This window comes from Podarcis vaucheri (genome assembly GCF_965113315.1).
Source record: "Podarcis vaucheri genome assembly, chromosome: 1".
Lineage (NCBI taxonomy): Eukaryota > Metazoa > Chordata > Lepidosauria > Squamata > Lacertidae > Podarcis > Podarcis vaucheri.
Window position 1 is genome coordinate 49,492,400 of NC_138759.1, and position 17,814 is coordinate 49,510,213.

Below are 17,814 nucleotides of genomic sequence, written 5' to 3' on the forward strand. Positions count from 1 at the left end.
ATTAACTGTGATAGTCTATCCAGACTTTATTTCGAAAACTGCTAGTGAAGAGGTCATCACTAAGCAGTCTCCCATCCTCATTCTGTATGGGGCTGTCCTTTATTGTCACTGAAATGTCCTATTCAATACAAGTGTGTTTTTCTTCTGGCTTTGAAATTTTTTCCTCCTTGCCCTATTCTAGAACAAATGAAATTTACCAAATGATCTATTGAACCCCTATTCTTCCACTACATAATGCTGGGTGCTTCCATGCTGGTCATTTTTCTTCTGTAGTTGACATGATTTGCTCACTCAAGTTTCATAGAGAATTTGGATGATATTGCTCCTAAACCATTCCGACATCGACCTCCCACATAATCTCTTGGCCACTTGTAATCAAATGTTTTGGCTTCCAGCTAGAGTGCTCTACATTCCTTGCATGCAGAGATTGCTATAATGCTGTCATTTCTCCTTTTTTGGAAGAGACTTGGATGATGTGGGCAGCAATGGCTCTATCTACATTGCCCTATATAAGACCGTGGCTCTATCTACATCGCCCTATATCTTCCATTGCCTGCCTGCACCTCCACCACTACCTTGCCAGGAATGTGCCCCTCCCCATCATTGCCTCTGCCTGGCTTGAATCTGCCAATTTTAAAATCTCAGTACAATAGTGCAACAAAAGTTTAATGTGATAACAAGCATGTTAAGTTTTACTGCTAATATTATATAGGCATACTATAATATTATATAGACATACCAGCTAGGTTCATCCTGCCTGTACTATACAAACTCCCAGGATGTACAGGATGTACAGAACGACTTTGTATCTCCCTACTATTCCAGTATCTTAACCCTATTACAGCATCTTAAAAAGCAGACACATCACCTTGCCAACAAATGTCCGTATAGTTAAAGCTATGGTTTTCCCAGTAGTGATGTATGGAAGTGAGAGCTGGACCATAAAGAAGGCTGATCACCGAAGAATTGATGCTTTGAATTATGGTGCTGGAGGAGACTCTTGAGAGTCCCATGGACTGCAAGAAGATCAAACCTATCCATTCTTAAGGAAATCAGCCCTGAGTGCTCACTGGAAGGACAGATCGTGAAGCTGAGGCTCCAATACTTTGGCCACCTCATGAGAAGAGAAGACTCCCTGGAAAAGACCCTGATGTTGGGAAAGATGGAGGGCACAAGGAGAAGGGGAAGACAGAGGACGAGATGGTTGGATAGTGTCTTCGAAGCTACCAGCATGAGTCTGACCAAACTGCGGGAGGCAGTGGAAGACAGGAGTGCCAGGCGTGCTCTGGTCCATGGGGTCACGAAGAGTCGGACACGACTAAACGACAACACTACTCCAGTATGAAAACCCAGATGTCACATTCTCAGTTGCTAGATTTTGCACTGCCATGATGGACATACTGTATTTTTCCATGTGTAAGACGCCCCCATGTATAAGATGACCCCTATTTTTTTAAACCCAAAATTAAGAAATGTAGTTGTTTAGCTTTTTGGGGGGCTGGGGGAGGTCACTTCCACCAATTGCTCACCCACCTGCCCGCCACTGCCAGTTGCTTGCCACAGCCACTGCTGATCGCACACCTCACCGCAGCTGCCAATTGTCTGCCCGCTTGCCGCCACCAACAACCCACCCGCCCACTTGCCGCAGCCACCAATCGCCTGCCCACCTCGCCACAGCCGCCAATCGCCTGCCCAATTGCCGCAGCCGTAGCCAATTGCCAGCAGGCCTTACTGCAACCACCAATCGCCCCTGCCAACCTCCTGCTTGCTGCTGCCATTAATCGCACATCCCCACTCTGCATTCACTATCCGTGTATAAGACGACACCCAATTTTTGCCTTTTTTTTTAGCAAAAAGCATTGTCTTGTACACGAAAAAATATGGTACGTCAAAGGATTGTTTGTGTCACAAACCAGGCCTAAACTGAAGGCCCATAATGCAAGTCCTGTGCTTCTTCACATTCCTTCCCTTATAGTTGCTTTTAACCGATTGTCTTTTGTCTGTATCTGCTTTAAGTTTATGTGAGTTATAACCACTTTTAACTATTTTCTTTTATCCCTCTCTTCTTTATTTGCATGTTTGTATTTCATGCTGGTCTGCAACCACATTAAGTTTGTATGTTAAGTACTCTGTCATTTTTACAGTGGTGCCTCGCAAGACGAAAAGAATTCGTTCCGTGAGTCTTTTCGTCTTGCGATGTTTTTCATCTTGCGAAGCACGGTCCGTCGCAACTGCGCCTCTTCAAGCGGCTTTAAAAAAAAAGCGCAATATGTTTTCGTCTTGCAAAGCAAGCCCATAGGGAAATTCGTCTAGCGAAGCAACGCAAAAATGGAAAACCCTTTTGTCTAGCGAGTTTTGTCTAGCGAGTTTTTGTCTTGCGGGTCACCACTGTACACAAATGGCAAATTGTGTGAAACCACACAGTGGTAACGTTTTGCCTTTCTTTGAAGGTAAAAAAAACCCCTGTGCATTTGTAGTATTGGCAGGAGTTACAGCAGGGGTGAGAAACCTGTAGCCATCCAGATGTTGTTAAACTCTTAACTCCCATCAACCCCAGATAGCATTGCAAGTGATTGTGGGCTATGGGAATTGTAGCCCAAGAGCATAAGGAGGACCAGAGGTTCCCCACCCTTGGATTATAGGATTTGAGATAAAGGAAAAACAGGTTCTGTGGAAAGTGAAAGAGCACTGGCTGTATAAACCCTCGTGTAAAAGCACCTGCTGTCTCCTTCCAGGCGCCAACAAAGGGATCGTGGGAATCATTTATCAAATTTATGTCCCCTTTCCTCTCCAGAGTAGCAAACAGATGCACAATAAAAAAGCAAGAACATTCTAAAAGAGTTAACATGTTCTAAAAACAATTGTGGTTAAAAGCTTCTTCCAACCATGCATGCTACCTCCCAGCCTCTCTCCTCTCAGCTGTGAGCTTCCCTTTCTTCAGCCTTAACTACAAAAATGTTTTTAGGTGCAAACATAGTTAATGCTTGTCAGAAATGCTGGGGAGCTGCTGCCAGTCAGCATAGGCAATACTGAGCTCAATGGACCACAGGCTTGACTTGATGGAAGGTAGCTTCCTGTATCAACAGTGCACAACTCCTATCCAAACCTGCTGTGCTGTTCTGATATAAAAGAACCTCTCAGATATGGAATGCATGTAGAGTGTCAGCAAAAGACACGGCATGGGCTGTCCCAGGCCTTTTCTTGATTTCTTTAGAAGGTCATGCAGGCAACCTGTGCTCTTGTTTGAGACCACAGGCAAACATTTCCAAGTAGCATGGGTGGTTTAAACAAAGCTGTTATGAGGCTTCTCTGCCACGAGGAGGTGCCAACAAATCACAATGTGCGTAAGGCCAATACATGGTAGCATATATAGGGAACGAAGTGTGGCACTTTATACATTGGTGAATATTATCCATCCAAATCTTAAGGCCACAAAGCATAATCGTTCCAGGACTGTTTTCTCGATTTGGACTTCCTAGACTTGTTGATAAAGGTTTATGGCATGGTAAGGTTTAAAAAAGCTTATACTTCTGGAACTGTGAGACAGTTTGCTTACTTAAAACAAGGGTGGGGAACCTCAGGTCATGGAGTTAAATGTGGCCTATCAGGCCTCTATGCCTAACCCTCAGAATTCTCCCTAGGCCTCACCCCTCACTGCCCCATGTATTTTGACTAGGCTGCAATATGTCCTTGAACTCTGATGATAATGTCTCTTGCTTCTCTGGATGGAGGAAAGGAGTGGGCAAAGAAACTAGCTTGCTGTACAAGATTAAAATTGCTTCACCATGGTCTCCGCCCCCTCTCCCAGCATGTGGCCCTTGGAAGGTTTCTCATGAGGGAATGTCTCCCCTTGGGCTGAGCAAGGTTCCCCACACAGGATTGTGCCACACATCATGTGACATTTTTGCCTGTTTCAGCGGTCCTGCTAATGGCTGGCAATAATCAGTCATCATGTGACTTTTTTTTTTTTTAAGGGGTCTGCTCTTCATGGTTTGCATATCTAGGTACAAGGCTCATGTTGCTTTTAAAAAACCTTGACATTTTTACTTCCACATAAAGCAACGTGGATGGTTCAGTTTTGGTTTGCTAACAAATAGGCACTTGAATATTCTAAGCAAATTTAGTCCTTCAAGTCGGATCTGCAACAAACGGCTGCCATGTGTGCTCGAGGGCAGGGTTCTAGCTGGGCCTTGGACTGGATACTCCCTTCCTCTCACCTCACCCCATTTTTCCATTTCTTCCCACAACAGCCAGAAAGGATCCAGTGCCTGCGGAACATGCTTTTAAATATTGTTTTGTGCTTCTTCAAGCCTGCTTGTGGCTGTTTCTTGTGCATTGATGGTGCCATGTTAGTTGCATAAGGATAAGCACTGGGAGAATGAATTTGCTATCTGTGATGTGATAGGATAGCTCTGTAAGTCTGCACAGACTTACCTTCCACCTTCAAAGGCAATTTAAAATCCTGCCTTGCAATATCCTCTTCTCCCCTAGCCTTTTGTATGCTTATCATTCACCTTGATAAACCATTTTGATCAGGCTTAGGCAAACTTGGCCCTCCAGATGTTTTGGGACTGCTACCCCCATGATCCCTAGCTAACAGGACCGGTGGTCAGGGATGGTGGGAATTGTAGTCCCAAAACATCTGGAGGGCTGAGTTTGCCTATGCCTGATTTAAGTTAACTTTACTTTTCCTGTTTAACTTTTGGGTCTTCCCCCCCCGCCCATGCCATTCTTACCGTAAATCATTATTGCACAGTCAAAAAATATCAGATGGGTTAAAATATTAGCTTGGCAGTTATATTAACTACTGTGTATTAGTCTGTTCTTGTGTGTTGAGTGTTCAGGGCATTGAGTCCTCCTTCTCCTTTAAAGTCTCTCTGCTTCCCCCACCCCCATTATACTGTAAACAGCAGTGCTAGAAACTGTCAGCTCTTTCCTGCCCATTCCTCAGCCCTTTCCTCCTCCGCCTCAGTGACTGTAATTTCCTGACACCCCTGGCAAGCTTGCAATTCAGTCAGGTGTGTCAGATCACGATATGCAGATTTTGTATTATGAATACAGTTGTTGTCATTTCTTCCTCTCGCTTTTCTTTTTCTTTTAAAAAATGTCCCAACTTCATGCTATGCCTTCCTTCTTTGCACTTTCTTGGCAGTAAGTGGCTGTTTTCAAGCCTCAGGAAAACAATCCATCCATAAAACTTGCCAAAGGGAGAAAAGCTTTATTTAGACTATCTTGTCTATTTTTCCTGGAAAGGAAACCATTAGCTGATGCAGACAGTAGCTCCCATTTGTCATATCCTCTCTCTTCTCATTTGTCTGTTAGCTACTGGTAAAAACTGATTTAACCTTTAAAAAATCTATTCTTGGATTAAGACCCAAAATGTTGCTGTTCCACAGATCCTGCTTCATTTATCATTTTGTATAGGATCTGTGTGGCAAATGACATCACCATGGCCTATTCACGTATTCTGCTGCAGTGTAGAGGGGAGAAAGTTAAATGTTTAGAATCAAAGAATCGTCAAGTTGGAAGGGACCATGAGGACCATCTAGTCCACACCCTTGACTCTGAGATTAAAAGTTTCAAGTAAGAGACCAGCTGAGCTAATCCAGCTGTTCCGTTTCAGTTAACTAAGACATATGGTAATATATTTGCAAGTTTAATAAACAGGAAATACTTTATATGTAGAGGAATTCATAATATAGAATCATAGATTCGTAGTGTTGGAAGGGACGACAAGGGTCATCATGTCCAACCCTTGCAATATCAACTAGACCAGGGCTTCAGCAAACTTTTTCAGCAGGGGGCTGGTCCACTGTCCCTCAGAACTTGTGTGGGGCTGGACTATATTTTGATATGATGCAAGAGCACCACGAGCCCCAGTGGCTGCTTACCTGTGTCTTGCGAGCGGCAGGTGCTGGTGGTGGCGACGGCAAGACAATGAGCGGTGCGCAAAAGGGCTCCAGAGAGGGGCTGCTTAAAATGGTGGCCGCTTGAACACGGCTGCTGCTGGCACCAACAAAGCCCAGCCTCCTTCCTCCTCTAGGCAGGGCGGGGATAAGCCAAGAGGAGGGAGGGAGGAGGTGCTGCCGCTGTATGAGGGAGAGGGAAAGAACGCACGCTCTGCGATCCACGCAGCGATTCCCGGACCGTCCACAGGCAGGATCCAGAAGGCAGTTGGGCCTGATCCAGCCCACGGGCCTTAGTTTGTCGACCCATGAAGTAGATCATAGAGGGCAGGTGTCCATCCAACCTCTGCTTAACCTCCAAGGAAGAAGAGTCCACCACCTCTCCTGGGAGTCTGTTCCCGTGTCAAACAGCTCTTAGAAAGTTCTTCCTGATGTTTATGTGAAGCAACAAGTAAGGCTAAAGGAATTGCTGTGGAATAACTGTCTTCTTGTTTATATAAATTGGGATGGGGGACCAAGCTAGGTTTTCAGCCTGGTTTAGCTGCTGCATATTATTATTTAGCACCAATCCTATAGCTGGGGCTCCATCCTTGCCCAGAAGATTTAATTTACCATTGTAGCTTTTATACAGTACTGTACGTTCTGTTGAAAACTGTTAGTATTTCCAAGCAAATTGTCATGTGAGAAAGGGGGAAATAGATTGATGATAGGGTTGCTACCAGACCAGGAAAAGAAACAAAGCTTGACTTGGCCTGTCACTAACAGCAGTTTTGATCTGTAGACATTTGTAACAGTAAAGAAGAGGCTGAGGACGTTACACTCCAGTATAATTTTTTTGTGACAGATTGAAGAGAGGTTTGAAGGGACAGGAAGCTGGTTGGAAATGAGAAGGAAGAATCGCATTCTTTTGGCTTCTCTGACTGCGAGACTTCCTTTGGATGAACTGAAAACTGTTTTTAGTTACAATGACATTCAATAGCTGGGAAAGATTGATTTTCAATAGGTTAATACTTTTACCACTGTTAATTTAAAATTCTAACCCTGCTGTATGTAAAATCATTTTGTGCTGGCCCCCATGGTACTTCTAATCAATGTGCAAACCAGCATCTCATTTTTTTAAGTAAAAGAAAAGCACTGATTATGATACAATAAGTGAATGAGCTATGAGCTTTTGCCACAATAAATTCTGAGTTCCACTGGGAGCCAAACCCTATTTGTATTTACTATCTTTGTTAATAATAGTTCCTCTGTGACTCGGATGCACAGTTTGTATCCATCTGATGCCATGCATTGAGTATTGTATTCCCAATTCTTTGGAACTCCTTCCTAGATGTGATCAGAAAGGCTCCCTCTCTCTTGAACCTCAGAGGCTATTCAACAGGTTATTTAGTTTCCTGTTTTGTGATTAATTTTAAATTGATTTTATCCACTGTACATCTTTTGTAATTTGTATGTACACCACTTAGAAACTGTGTATGAATAGCTGAAATATTATTGTTCATTTATTACAGTCCTCCTGAATTCAACAAGAGATTATTTCCTTGTAAGTGTGCAGGGAATTATAGTTGTAGGCCATGATCCAGTTTAAAGTTGAACCTGCATGTCCGTCTGAAATTATTAGAATAAGTTAGTTGTGGCCAAAGTTTTAGCAAATACTCTTAACTGGACTTGGGACTTGAAATAAACATTGCTACTTGTCTGAGATTTTGCCAAAAATCTAACTGAAATTTTGCTACACATCTAATTCGTAAGTTAGTCCTAAGTATAGAGCTTGGGTGGCTTATTGGATCCTCAGTAACGTTTCCTTCCTGGAAATTTATTTAGGACGTCTGAGTAATATATGGAGAAGTGTGGTTCATGGAACACAGTTACACATTTATAGACTTTCTGCCTCCTTTGAACTCCTTCCTGCCTTGTTGTGATAAGGAGGGATGGCTGATAGATGCTTCATGGTAGTTAAATTGTGGCAGCCCATCTGATTCTTTTTGGTTTCTTGTTTCCTAGTTCCCTGCTCCGGTATGGTGGGAATCTATCACTTCAGAGTGCCATGAGTGTGCGGTTTAACAGCAATGGAACACAGCTGCTTGCTCTCAGACGTCGGCTGCCACCAGTCCTTTATGACATCCACTCCCGTCTGCCTGTCTTCCAGTTTGACAACCAAGGATACTTTAATTCTTGTACCATGAAAAGCTGCTGTTTTGCAGGTGATCGCGATCAGGTAAAGAGCCTCAGTTGCCAAGTCTGTGAGCTGAATATATATTTCATTTGTGGCATTTATATCCCACCATGTTCTCCAAGGAGCTTAAAGTGGCATATATGGCTCCCTCCCTCCTTGTTTAATCCCCACGACAACACTGTGAGGTAGCTTAGACTGAGAGGGAGTGACTGATGCAAGTTAATCCTGTCAGTTTCATTGCCAGGTGGGGGCTTGAACCCCAGTCTCCCAGGTCCTAGTCCGACAATCTAACCTCTACACCATACTGGCTCAGTGGGCACTTCAAGAGCGTTGATGGCATGGCATTAAAACACACGGCCAGTGTGCCTATATTTAAGTTTTCCCCTTGCTTAAAACAAAGCAGGGTGTTAACACTGAGAGACCTGAGAGACCTGGCCAACATACCCTCACAACTTTGCCAACCCTGTGGGGTGAAGTAGGCCAAGAGATGGTCACTAACCCAGGTTGTCCACTGAGCTTCTCATCTGGGTGGTCATTAGAAATTGTACGTCTCTGGTTGACATCCACAGTCCACTTCACCCCACTAATGTGACTTTCAGACTAGACACATTAAAGGGGGGAAATGAAATACTTTGATACTAAACAAGGTAATGGAACTGGTGGCTAAGGCTCTGTTTCCACTCCATCAACGCATCATACGAGTTTATTCCAAAAAAGCCCCACATGGCGAGCTGTTTTAGTGCATGCAGCTGCTTGCAACATGGCTCTGCTGCGTTTCACCATATTACTGTGGTATGCGAGAACTTGGACCATGCTTCACAGCAAATAGTTGCAAGCAAATGGCACGCCATGCAGAGCTGTTACATGGCTATATTTCCATACGAATCGTGCCTTGGCTAATGCAGAAATGTTAATTGGGAGTAGGTGGTACACCACGTTGCCTTGATTTGAGATAGCTGGCGCAAATGTTTAGAAAGATGATAATGTGCTTATTTGCTTTCCCTTTGTTTCTACGTATTTCTTAAACTTATATCCCATGTGTTTTCATCATGGAATCCAAAGGGGTGTGCATGTGGTTCGGTCATCACCCAGGCACCGACCAGACTCAAAGCTGCTTTGTTTCTGCATGGCGATGACCCCATGTGTCTTCAGACTTACCCTTTAGGATATTGATGATCTAGTGGGTTATGATGACTTACTAACGGGTTATCAGACCTCACGTGGCTCAGACCAGTTGCACAACCATTTTTTTTGGAAGGGGGCGAGTGTTTTCCTTTGTTACAGAGGGGGAAAGAAGAACCCTGGTGCAGTATGGTGGGGAGAGGGGGAGGGGGCTGGAGAAAAATTAAAAATGAATGCTGTTGGGAACTTGCATATATTTTATTTAGGCAGCAGAAGGGAGAGGAGAAAAAGTAGTCTTCAGAATGCCTGGTTTTGGTGGCATTATGGGAGGGGGAGTCTAGTTTTTTGTAACTGAACTAATGCTCTATTACATAGGCACCAACTCTATAAGGACCCAGGTCCCTTCACCCCTCCCGTAAAATATTGGGGGGGGTGCCACCCCATTTTTGAGATCAATCAGTTGCAGAGGAGGCTGAGTGTGGAGCTGAGTGCAGTGCTGATTCAGTGGTTGGACGCAGCTTCTCTGCTGCCACAGAGGGGAAGCAGCCCCGGGCCGGTGGCAGGAGGAGGAGGCCAGGCCCCAGAAAGGAGGAGCCATCAGCCATTGAAGCTGCACTGCTGTTGTGTTTGACTCCACCCCTGACTCCTCCCTGTGTCACACGGGAGTCATGCATGTGTCATCTCCCCCCTCCCCATTTTCTACTTAGGTTGATGCCTCGATCAATAAAAAGTGAGTAAAGTTTGGTGAAATGTGAATTTCTTTAGCAAGATCTCAGCATTCTAGGGAGTGACTCCCAAAACTTGACGAGAAATTTCCTTTGTTTTAGATCAGTGCTGCCTCTTTCGTTTCTCCTTAGTTTTGAAATTCATTTTCCCCGCTCCCTTTTGCTTTGCTGTAGATGTAGCAAAGCTCCGGGCCACCAGTAATAAAAAGCACTACTTTGCTGCTTTTTTCAAGCAAGAGTTAACGTGTGCTCTCTGAATAAAACTAAAATTATCTTTACTCTGTGGCATGTCTTCAGACATTACATCACCACTCAGTCTCCTTTGTTGATATTATGCATGTGCAGGAAAGTTTCAGGAATGCAGCAGTCACTGGGTTGCTCTTCCAGCATTCCTTAGGATGAGTTCTGCACACTGAGAGACTCTGGTCAGGATGCTTTGGGTTCTGCCTTTCAACATGGTGCTCCTAGAAAGAGCAGTGGCTAAAACAACTCATTTACATACTGTTTTGTTTTGTTTTTTAATAAACTAGGGAACTTGTCAGTGCCACTTAAGAATAGAACTGGCAGCATTCTCCCCCCCATAAACCTTGGGGAAAGTTTTTTGCATGCTTTTGCAGCACTAGGAATTTGTCTTGGTTCTGAGGCTCGTTCAAAAATGGAAGCATTCTCTTCCGGGTTTTCGGCGTTCAGGTTCTGAATCGTTCGCCTTCCAAGACGCTCGAAAACCGAGGTTCCACTGTATCAGTTTCAGTTGGAAAGGGCAGGCACTTGACTACTTCACACCACGTGAATTCCCTCTCAGAAGCAGTGCTGTTCTCTAAGTTAAACTGATAAGATTTCCCTAATTCCACCAGGCATACAGGCTTGTTTTCAAATTATAAACTAGATGTGGACAAACCATTTTTTTACAAGCCTAATGTTGAAACAGTTGTACTTCTATGATGAACAGGGGATTGCAGGGAATGATGACCTAAATACACCTTATGAAGGTTTTCTGATTATCTTCAAATGCATTTGCAATGATTCATTTTGAATGTTTTCATTAAGGCCGTAAGAAATACATTATTGGTAACTTTAAGTAGCGAGCTCACTGAGGTAAAACACTGGAATTACTCTATACTGCCAGTGGGGGGCAGCAGTGGCTATTATGAGACCTATTACATTGAAAGCAAATATAGACAGGGCCATGTATTTAATTTCTGATATTGACATGATATATACTGTTCAAACAGCTGAAGGCTAGGATTTTATTTTATTTTTGGAAGAATTGTATTTGAGTGGTCAAAGAGTGAGGGAATTAATCTGAACATTTAAATGTTGATAAAGTAATTTTTATACCCAATAGCTTACTCTTGTTAGCATACCTTTATTTTATGCTTTTTCTTGCTACCAGAAATATGTCATTCCTGATTTTCTGCCTTAATTATCAGTTGTTATATTTTGGGTGTGCATGTGTGTGTGTATAGAGCTGTAGAACGTGTTTATTTAAATAAGCATCATATCACAAAACAGAACAATTGGTTTTACAGTTATCAGTATTGAAATTTATACCAACCCTCCTTTGCTTCAAAATTTATGGAATTATATATATATGAAGAGATGTAAAATAGTAAGATGCTCTTCTTCCTGTGACTATTTTGAGAGTGGGAACTGGCTTTTGCCATAGACTTGAGAGTTCATGCAGACGAGTGCTGCTGTTGGCAGGGTGGGGAACTAAGGGAAAGATTCAATGGCACTTAAGTGTAAAGATGGCAATCCAAACTGAACCGAATTTTGGAAGTTGCATTTGCTGTGAACGGTGTGGGTGGCTTTAGACAAGCCACTCTTCTCTTAAGCCCTGGTTTAGTTGTCAGTCATATCCCATACCTGTGGTGTCAAGCAGGGCACCCATTTTTAAAGCAACATTTGTTTATTTTTTTCCTTATTTAAACAACAACAAGCAATTATTTGAAGTGTAAAAGTGCTGAGGGGATTTCTTGGTGTCATAGCTGATAGCTTAAGGGTTAATAACACTCCAGTTCTCCACACTAAGGTCCTAATAACCATTGGGAGCCCTTTGCTGGTGAACTGTGTAAAAACAAAAAATCTTAAAAGGCCCAGTTATGTAGCTAACCTAATGTGTAATTTGGCTCTTTAAGTTGTAAGAAGCTCTGTCAGTCATGAATTGCCTTACACAAAAGAAGCAAGCAAATGTGGAGCAGGAAAAAAGGGCTGGCTTTAATTTTCCTCTTTAATACTTTGCATTCAGCAAAACCTACGGAAATATAAAAGCTTCAAGATGCCGACCATTTTCCAGCAGACAGTAGTTAAGAAAAATTTATTCCTGTTGGTGGCTGAATTCCAGAATGTGCAAAAAGCACTGCTATTAAGACCACAGTAACCGCTGCCGATCATATTCCATTTTGCAGAAGTTGCCTGTAGTATGTTCTCCTTTTGGGGCAGAAATGGGAGGGAGATTCAGGCAGGCAAGGAAGCAGCAGAGCCAGCAGTCTGAGGATGGCTCATTCTAAACAATTGAGGCATGTTTATAGAGTTCTGGGATTGCTGCTTTGTGCAGCAACAGCTATTAACCATGCCTGGGAATTTTCTTCCTTCTAAGGCAAACTTCTGAATCAGCAGCTTGTCATCCAAAAGCCTTTCCTCCCCTCCCCTTTCGGTTGTTTGCAGCTAGTCACAGATGGAGGATGATTTACATCTTTGCTCATCAAATGACTTTGAATATTTTCCCCCAAAAGACTGTTAATGTTGTGTTTGAACACATTCTTTTAATGTTTGGAGAACTTGATGGGAGTAGGAAATGGGGGGGGGGGTTTGGCATGAGAAGCACTTTTTTGCTGCTTTAGGTCACACACTTCCTGAGAGTAGGCTTGGGCCTGATTTGCGTGAAATGCTAAGCTAAACCTTGAATTAGGGAAACCACACAAGTGTGCAGAATCCCAGAGAGCAGCTTGCAGCACCTTTTCTCCCCTCCAGTCCCATTTGCTGCCTGGCTTAGCGTGTTGTCTGAACAGGGGCTTGTGGTTCAGCTCTCTGCTTGCTAACCATGAGGCTAGGAAGGAGAAAGCTTAGCCATGAGCCCAAGTTCAGACCACACACGAAACCAACCCTGACTTGCTTTGGCACAGTGCTGCAGCAAAAATGACCAGGGAGGAGCACAGCGGCTATAAGCTTCTCTCCAGGAGCCAACACAGGCTTAGTAAGGTAAGGTCTGGTTTTGCAGGCCTTGTGAACCAGGGCCATGGTGTCTCATGTGATGTATCCTCAGTGCTGGAGACACAGCAGGCAGCATATATTTCTTAACAACTTTCTTCATATTATCCTACAAGAGCAGCTTCTCTGACCACGCTCCTAAAAAACAACTGACTAGAACAGAGATGGGTCTTCATTTTTCCTTCTTTTAGGAAACTTCATCTCTTGAGGAACCTTCACGCAAACAAGGGTGGGGAATAAATAATAGAATTATTATTACTGCTACTTCTTCTACATTAAGACTATTAAATTGTGTGACTATGCTACAACTGTGTGTTGGGACACTTGCAATTGTGAAAGCTTAGTGAAACTCACCAACCACCAGCAGAGTGTGGCTGCATTTGGCTGGCTGTTAAGTGCAAGATACTTTTTAGTTATTGGGGGAAAATGTGTAGTTGCATTCACATCTACAGCCTGAGCAACTTTCCTGTGTTAGATCCTTTTTTGGACATTGTTAACATTTGCCAAAAGGGACTCCACTGGCAGCACTTCTCTAAAGCTGTCCTCTTATAAGCAGATCTCTATAAAATTTCACATGGAAAGGAGTTCCTTGTGTGACTGTTTTCTTCTGGCAGTAACTAGGCTGGAGTGCCAGAACACCTTGACTTTACATTTTGAGAATTCTGGTTAGGATGAGGACAAAATATCCTTGCAGTTGGAATGAGCACATCCAAGTTGGGTAAAGCAGCTAGGCTTCTCCACATTGGAGTGTACTGTGTGTTTTACAGCTGCTTGTTTTTATTTCTCAGTCCTTGAGAATGAAGGATCTTCATCTTATTTACTTTGTCAATTTGTTTGGCTACTCTAATTGTTTCGTTTCTGCCTGTAAAGTATTTTAAGTGCTCTTTGGTTAAAATTGAATCAACTTTGTATAAGGGGTAAAAACTAAACTTTTGCCTTATTTTCCCTTCTTTCTTTGTGCTACTGGGTTACAAATATGAGGAATTCTTTATTGGCCATCAGGTTGGCACAGACTGGAGATTGGTCAAATATTGTAAAAGACATAACTTTCTGTATCCCCACAAAGTTGCTCTCAGATGTTCCTTTTTTCATTACACTTCAGCTCCATATGCAACTTTTAAAATTGTGGTAGGAAATGGCCACTTCGTTAGCACTTGCATACCTTTGCAGTTTCCCAGTTCTTCTATAAGTGTAATTGTGTTTTATTTTCTTTTTTCAGCTAAACAGACTAGTAATGTACTTTGAGGAAGGAAGCTTTTCAAATTATCAGTACTGTACTTTGAACTTTCATACAGTGGGCATATTGAGTGAATTTGAGGGAGAATTCCATTGATGTTAAAGCAAACAAATCATAAATGAAGACTAGAACAGGGGCAGGTGTTTGACTTGTGTAGTATGATTTTTATGGGTATAATTTCAGTGGGACTGGAAAGTAAATATGCGTTAGATTGTAGCTTATCATTTTTGTAGCCTGTTGATTTTTAAAATCAAAGCCTTCCCTCTCCCCACTGGTTTATCATGAATCCCTGGTCTTTATATTTTCAGTCCTTGACCTGCCACCACACAAACAATACAAATTCTAGGCATGTAGAATATATATGTATTGCATCATATAATTAAGCTATTGGAATCTTCCAAATATGTATATTTCAAGGGCTGCTTTAGTGGTGAATTTGTTGTAACTTACTAGTATTTTTATTTCTAACAGTACATCCTCTCTGGCTCTGATGACTTTAATTTATACATGTGGAGAATTCCTCCGGATCCAGAAGCAGGTGAGTGTTCCTGAAAAATCTTCCAAATTAAGTTACTAGCGCTAGGAAAAGCAGTCTTCTATAACAGTGTTTCCCAAAGTGTGATGTGCATACCCCCAGGGTTACACAGAAGAGTTTCAAAGGGTACATTTGCTCTAGTCTAGATATTAAAAGTACAAATTATCTTCTCCCAAAAAGGCCTACCACTGGTATAACCTCTCAAAAGAGGTATACAATCCTTGTAAGTTTGGGGAACACTATTCTACAATATTAGCAATTTACGCAAGAGGTGCAATATTGGGGCCACCTTCCTGTACATGCACACCTTTGTGTAAACCCCGTGTTGTTTGCAATCCTTTGCATGTCTGCTTGGAAGCACTGAAGTTCTCCTGGTTTGTGTGTGACATGTGTGTATATATCCTCGTCCCCATCGCCTTCTTAATCAAAATCATCTCCCCCCCTTAGCTGCTCTTTGCCTTGTAGGGGTGGGGAATACAGGTATCTATATTTTTCACCTAACACTGTGCTATTCATTGATCAATCCGAGTATGTAACAGTTTAGTAATGCAACAGCTAAAACACAAAAAAGCATTACATATTCACAATATTAACAACTACTGAAACACACATGCACTAAGTTTAGTGCTTTAATTTTAGCTCTTTGTTGGTCTATGTATGTTGTCATGAGTGTCACTGCTTTCTCACTTTTGTGTCCCCAACATGGCTGCTTTTTAAAAAACAAAATGAAGGTTCCTTCATGTTCCACTTCTGGGCTTCCAGAAGCATCGTTTGTTGAGCAGTGCGGTTGAGTGACCAAGCTGAAATACATGAAGTAATAAGTTCTTTACTGTGCTGCCAAGCGCTACAGTCAAAGGGCTTTTTGGAGAAAACTGGTTCTCTTCAGTACTTCCAGCACTTCTAAGTAATTGTCCAGACTTGCCTAAAGGTTCATGGTTTTGGTGACCGAACCAACCCAGCCTTATATTTGTATGACCAAGTGAATGTAGTTCTCCTGTGATAAAGGAGACACAGACCTGTTGGGTTCAGAGGCCTGGGACTCTTAGAAACATAAGACCCAGGACGTGTACTGTGTCTTATTAGATAGCAGGTTTGTTTTAGAGTTCCTTCCTTACTTGCAGCTACGTGCAGATTGCTGTTCTTCCTTCCAGAATTCCCTTTCCCCTGGTCTGCCTACTGTAAGTCCTGGGGTGAACTAGTCTACACTTAACTCAGAGCAACCTGGAATCCTGGTTTGGATCAAGGAATGGATCTGCCATAAGCATTACAGTGACTAATCAATTGGTAAACCACCAAGAGAGTAGATAAAAACAAATGCATTTGTGTTGGCTTGCCCTTTACTTGAAGTAGCTTTTCTTCCTATCTCTGTTGAGGCCATCACTACTTTACCTTCTGGATAATAGTTAGTACCAACAGTGTAGTAAAATGGAATGGCCATCTATCTGCCTGTCCATAGTTCTGAAGTTGCTAAGGGGAAGACTGACTATGATTTGGAAGCTTCATCTGATGAGAAATGATGCAGTACGTCTCCACCAGACATTCCTATCTCCAGCCTGTTCTGTTCCAGTTACATTGGTTATCAATATGCTGTTTTTCACAACTATATGTGGTATGCATGCATACAGGCTTACTGGAGTTTTTGAATATTTCACCACTGGCATAGTCCAGAGTCAGGGTGTCCTTGATTTAAGGCAGTTTTACTTGCTGCCAATGAAATAGTGACTAATTTAGTGGAAGGTGCACAGTGGTGGACTTATGGCCTGTAGCTGTATACAGCTTGTATTTCAAATTCAGTGCAAACAAGCCATTCTCTGGTATATGGAGCTATTCTCTTCTCTTGCTGTTTTTTTCCAGGTGGAATCGGCAGGGTGGTTAATGGTGCATTTATGGTATTGAAAGGTCATCGTTCAATTGTGAATCAGGTCCGATTTAATCCCCACACCTACATGATCTGCTCCTCAGGTGTGGAAAAGATTATTAAGGTGAGCCCTTTTCCTCCGCTTTGCCATGGCTGTTGAGTAGCCTCTTCTCAGATCTTAAAGTAAATGAAACTTCTTTTAAATGTGTAAACATTTCCTTGCTCATTCTCTGTGATGCGTGTTCTTAAGCAGAACTGTTGGTTGCTATGATAATGCAGGCCTTGTGTTCTTTGCTAGAATGTGCTTCATATTCTTCATTTATTGGGAAATACAAGTTAAGGCAGCCACACACACCAGCAAATGGCATGTTTAATATAATTGCACTAATCAAAGCTGGTACAGTCGAGACACCCACGCACTTTATCCCCCTCGGTGAGAACCAAACTAGATAAAATGTTGGCAGCCTGCTCATGTCTCCCACATATTTGGGTTTTGTGGGGAGTTGTTTGTTTACTGAAATGCAGCCATGGAAGGGGGGGCTGATAACTTGATCAAGGAAACAAAGGGTTTCCTTGAGCCAATTATTATAATATTTATTCATACCTTGCTTTTCCCCTTATAGGATTCTAAAGTGGCTTACAGATAAAAACATGACTCACTAAAAACATTTTTAAGAAAACCAGTTAAACATCAATAGAATTAAAACTATATACATATATGAAATCTGTTTAGAACATAACAAATAATTGCAATAAAAACCACAAATGAGTTGTCCAAGGCATTTAAGCAGTTGTCTTTTATCAAGAGCAGCAGCTGTATTGACGGGTGCTTCTTGAGAGAAAGCATGTCCACTCAGGGAGCCCCTCTTCATAGAGGAGGCTTTTTCAGTGTCCATGGATGAATACATGCCCTTGGAGGCCTTCCCTGACACCTGCAGGGTCCCATCCTCCCACCCCTTCCCTGCTGAAATTTGGCTTGGGAAATTTTAACTTTTGCTCCCCAGCTGCACACTCTGGGTTGGTCACCCTCACTTAAGCTTAGTGG

At 42.6% G+C, this 17,814-nt stretch overlaps 1 protein-coding gene and 1 long non-coding RNA gene across 4 annotated transcripts in view; one reads left to right on the forward strand and one right to left on the reverse strand.

Moving 5' to 3' along the window:
- The window catches only part of DCAF5 (DDB1 and CUL4 associated factor 5), a 40,607-nt gene that overhangs the window by 14,981 nt on the left and 7,812 nt on the right, over positions 1 to 17,814 (forward strand). For all 3 annotated transcript variants that reach the window (XM_082224383.1, XM_082224385.1, XM_082224384.1), the window contains exons 6-8: positions 7,911 to 8,124; positions 14,848 to 14,914; positions 16,766 to 16,893. In XM_082224383.1, coding sequence (XP_082080509.1) covers positions 7,911 to 8,124; positions 14,848 to 14,914; positions 16,766 to 16,893 — 409 coding nt within the window. The remainder of the gene's footprint in view (positions 1 to 7,910; positions 8,125 to 14,847; positions 14,915 to 16,765; positions 16,894 to 17,814) is intronic.
- The window catches only part of LOC309535109, a 39,519-nt gene continuing 36,627 nt past the window's right edge, over positions 14,923 to 17,814 (reverse strand). Inside the window, exon 3 of the long non-coding RNA XR_014221019.1 lies at positions 14,923 to 15,711. This is a non-coding gene — a long non-coding RNA (uncharacterized lncRNA). The remainder of the gene's footprint in view (positions 15,712 to 17,814) is intronic.